General features: G+C 50.1%; 1 protein-coding gene across 1 annotated transcript in view; it reads left to right on the forward strand.

Annotated features, from left to right (window-relative positions):
* The first annotated feature begins 2238 nt into the window (after window positions 1-2238).
* BBC3 (BCL2 binding component 3) overlaps window positions 2239-2510 on the forward strand; it is an 8768-nt gene continuing 8496 nt past the window's right edge. Inside the window, exon 1 of the mRNA XM_014448731.1 lies at window positions 2239-2275. Coding sequence (XP_014304217.1) covers window positions 2239-2275 — 37 coding nt within the window. The remainder of the gene's footprint in view (window positions 2276-2510) is intronic.

The following is a 2510-nucleotide window of genomic DNA, read 5'->3' on the forward strand; positions in this document are numbered from 1 at the left end:
ATAGGGCCCTTTGTTGTCCCAATTCACAGATGAGGAAGTTGAGGCACGGAGACATGGCCACTTGCCCAAGGTTGCACAGCCAGCAGATGGCAGAGCTGGGAATTCTAACTCAGACCATAGACTCAGAAGCCTCCTTGGTGAGCTCAGCCTGTCGGCTGCGGGGGATGGGCCACAGCTGTGGGCCTGGTCCCGGAAGATAGTGTATCATCATTTGGAACAGTATCTGAACTAAATAGTGGGAAGGATCTTGACTGGTGACACTGTTTATGTGACTCCTGGCCTTTTCCTGTCCCCCCCCCCCCCGCCCCCTACCCCACCCAGTCAGATTCCTCCAGTTCTTCACACTCATTTTCTGCTCAGAAAATCATTCCAGCACATTTGGCCTACTGGTGTTTAGTCTTAGACTGGGCAGCTTGAGGGCACTGACCAGTGAGTGAGGGGGTACTGCCCGGACCGTGAGCTAGCCCAAGGCTGTGAGGCCTGCCTCTCTCTTAACTTCATCACTGCCAGGCACAGAGCAAACACAATACCCAGTTGCACGAGTGATAAATGCTAACATTTATTAGGCGCCTACTACATGTCAGACACTGCATTCAATGACTTCCATGCATGATCTCAGGGGTTGAGCATTGACCTAGGAACCAGGAGGTCACAGTTTGGTTCCTGGTCAGGGCACATGCCAGGGTTGCAGGCCCCATGCAGGAGGCAACCCATCAATGATTCTCTTTCATCATTGATGTTTCTATCTCTCTCTCCCTCTCCCTTCCTCTCTGAAGTCAATAAAAATATATTTTAAATAAATACATAAAGCTGCATTTCTCAAATGCCTTTAAACGCATTCTTTAAAGTCAAAAATACACTTTCTTTGTGTTCTCTTTCGCAAAACAATATTTTCCTTTGACTTCATGATTTTTTTTTTTTAATGACACTCTATTTCGTATTGTTTTCAGTCTGGTCAAGAGCTATTCAAGTTGCAGGTAGAAGGAACTGACTATTAAAGAGCACAGGGAAGGCCGAACCGGTTTGGCTCAGTGGATAGAGCGTCGGCCTGCGGACTGAAGGGTCCCGGGTTCGATTCCAGTCAGGGGCATGTACCTCGGTTGCGGGCACATCCCCAGTGGTGGATGTGCGGGAGGCGGCTGATCGATGTTTCTAACTCTCTATCCCTCTCCCTTCCTCTCTGTAAAAAATCAATAAAATATATTTTTTTAAAAAATAAAAAAATAAAAAAAATAAAGAGCACAGGGAAGTATTTGGGGGGATAGAAATGTTCTGAGTCTTGATTGAGGTGGTATACAAGAGTGTACATTTTCCACGCCTCACCAACTGTCCTCTGAAAAGGTGAATTTTATTGTGTGTACATATATCTCAATAAACTTGAATAAAAACAATAGGATCCACGAAAGTGATTTCACAACCCACGGTTTGCTCTTGACCCACAGTTTGAAGGAAGGGGGGATGAATGCATGAATGAATGAATGGGGCAAGGGAAGGAAGGAGGGAGGTCGAACCAGTCCCCCAAATCTAAAGTCGGGAGAGTTCCAGTGAGGTCTGCACGTCCTGCGTCTCTTGGGAATTTGTAGGATCCGGCTCTGGTGGAAGCGAGTGGGAGCACCTGAGCAAGCCCACCATTGCTCCGGACGGGCACCTCTTCTTGGCCTGCTCAGCGCTGGGCGCTCAGAGGCAACTCACCCTGTGCTGACGTGGTTCGGGTAGGGGTGTGGCAGGGAGGGAATGGAGAGTTCGGGGGAGACAAAGTCCAGGGCCCTGGGGGAAGAAAGGACAGGGATGAGGCAGCCAGGCTGGGTGGGAGTGACCATGGGCAACTGAGAAGGAAAAGGGAACTGAAACCCACAAGACGGGGTGAGAGTCGGTGCAGGGGCTGCCCGGGCATGTTCGCGCCAGGTGCCTGGGGTTCCGTCTGGCCCTGGGTTCCCTGCCAGATCGGTGGCAAGTGCGCCTGCTCCAGAGAGTGAGCCAGTGAGCAGCCACTTGTCACAGGTTGTGATTGTGACTGTGTGTTGGAGGCCAGTTAGTGTCTTTTTAAAATATATATATTTTTTATTGATTTCAGAGAGGAAGGGAGAGGGAGAGAGAGAGAGAGAGTCACATCAATGCTGAGAGAGAATCATTGGACGGGAATGGAGCCTGCAACCCGGGCATGTGCCCTGACCAGAATCCAGCCATGACCTCCTGGTTCATAGGTCACGCTCCACCACTGAGCCACACTGGCCGGGCATGGCCAATTTCTTTATGTCTGACTTGATCTATGTCTGTGAGGGTCAACCTTTTTTAAAAAATATATTTTTTTTTATTGATTTCAGAGAGGAAGGAAGAGGGAGAGGAGAGAGAGTCACAATCAATGATGAGAGAGAATCATTTGATCGGCTGCCTTCCTGCACGCCCCACACTGGGGATCGGGGCACAACCCGGGGCACGTGCCCTTGGGCCGGGAGAATGGGAACCAGATCCCGGAGGCCCGTCGCTCTAGTCCACCTGAGCCACACCAA

The sequence above is a fragment of the Myotis lucifugus genome, unplaced genomic scaffold (assembly GCF_000147115.1).
Source record: "Myotis lucifugus unplaced genomic scaffold, Myoluc2.0 scaffold_908, whole genome shotgun sequence".
Taxonomy (NCBI): Eukaryota; Metazoa; Chordata; class Mammalia; order Chiroptera; family Vespertilionidae; genus Myotis; species Myotis lucifugus.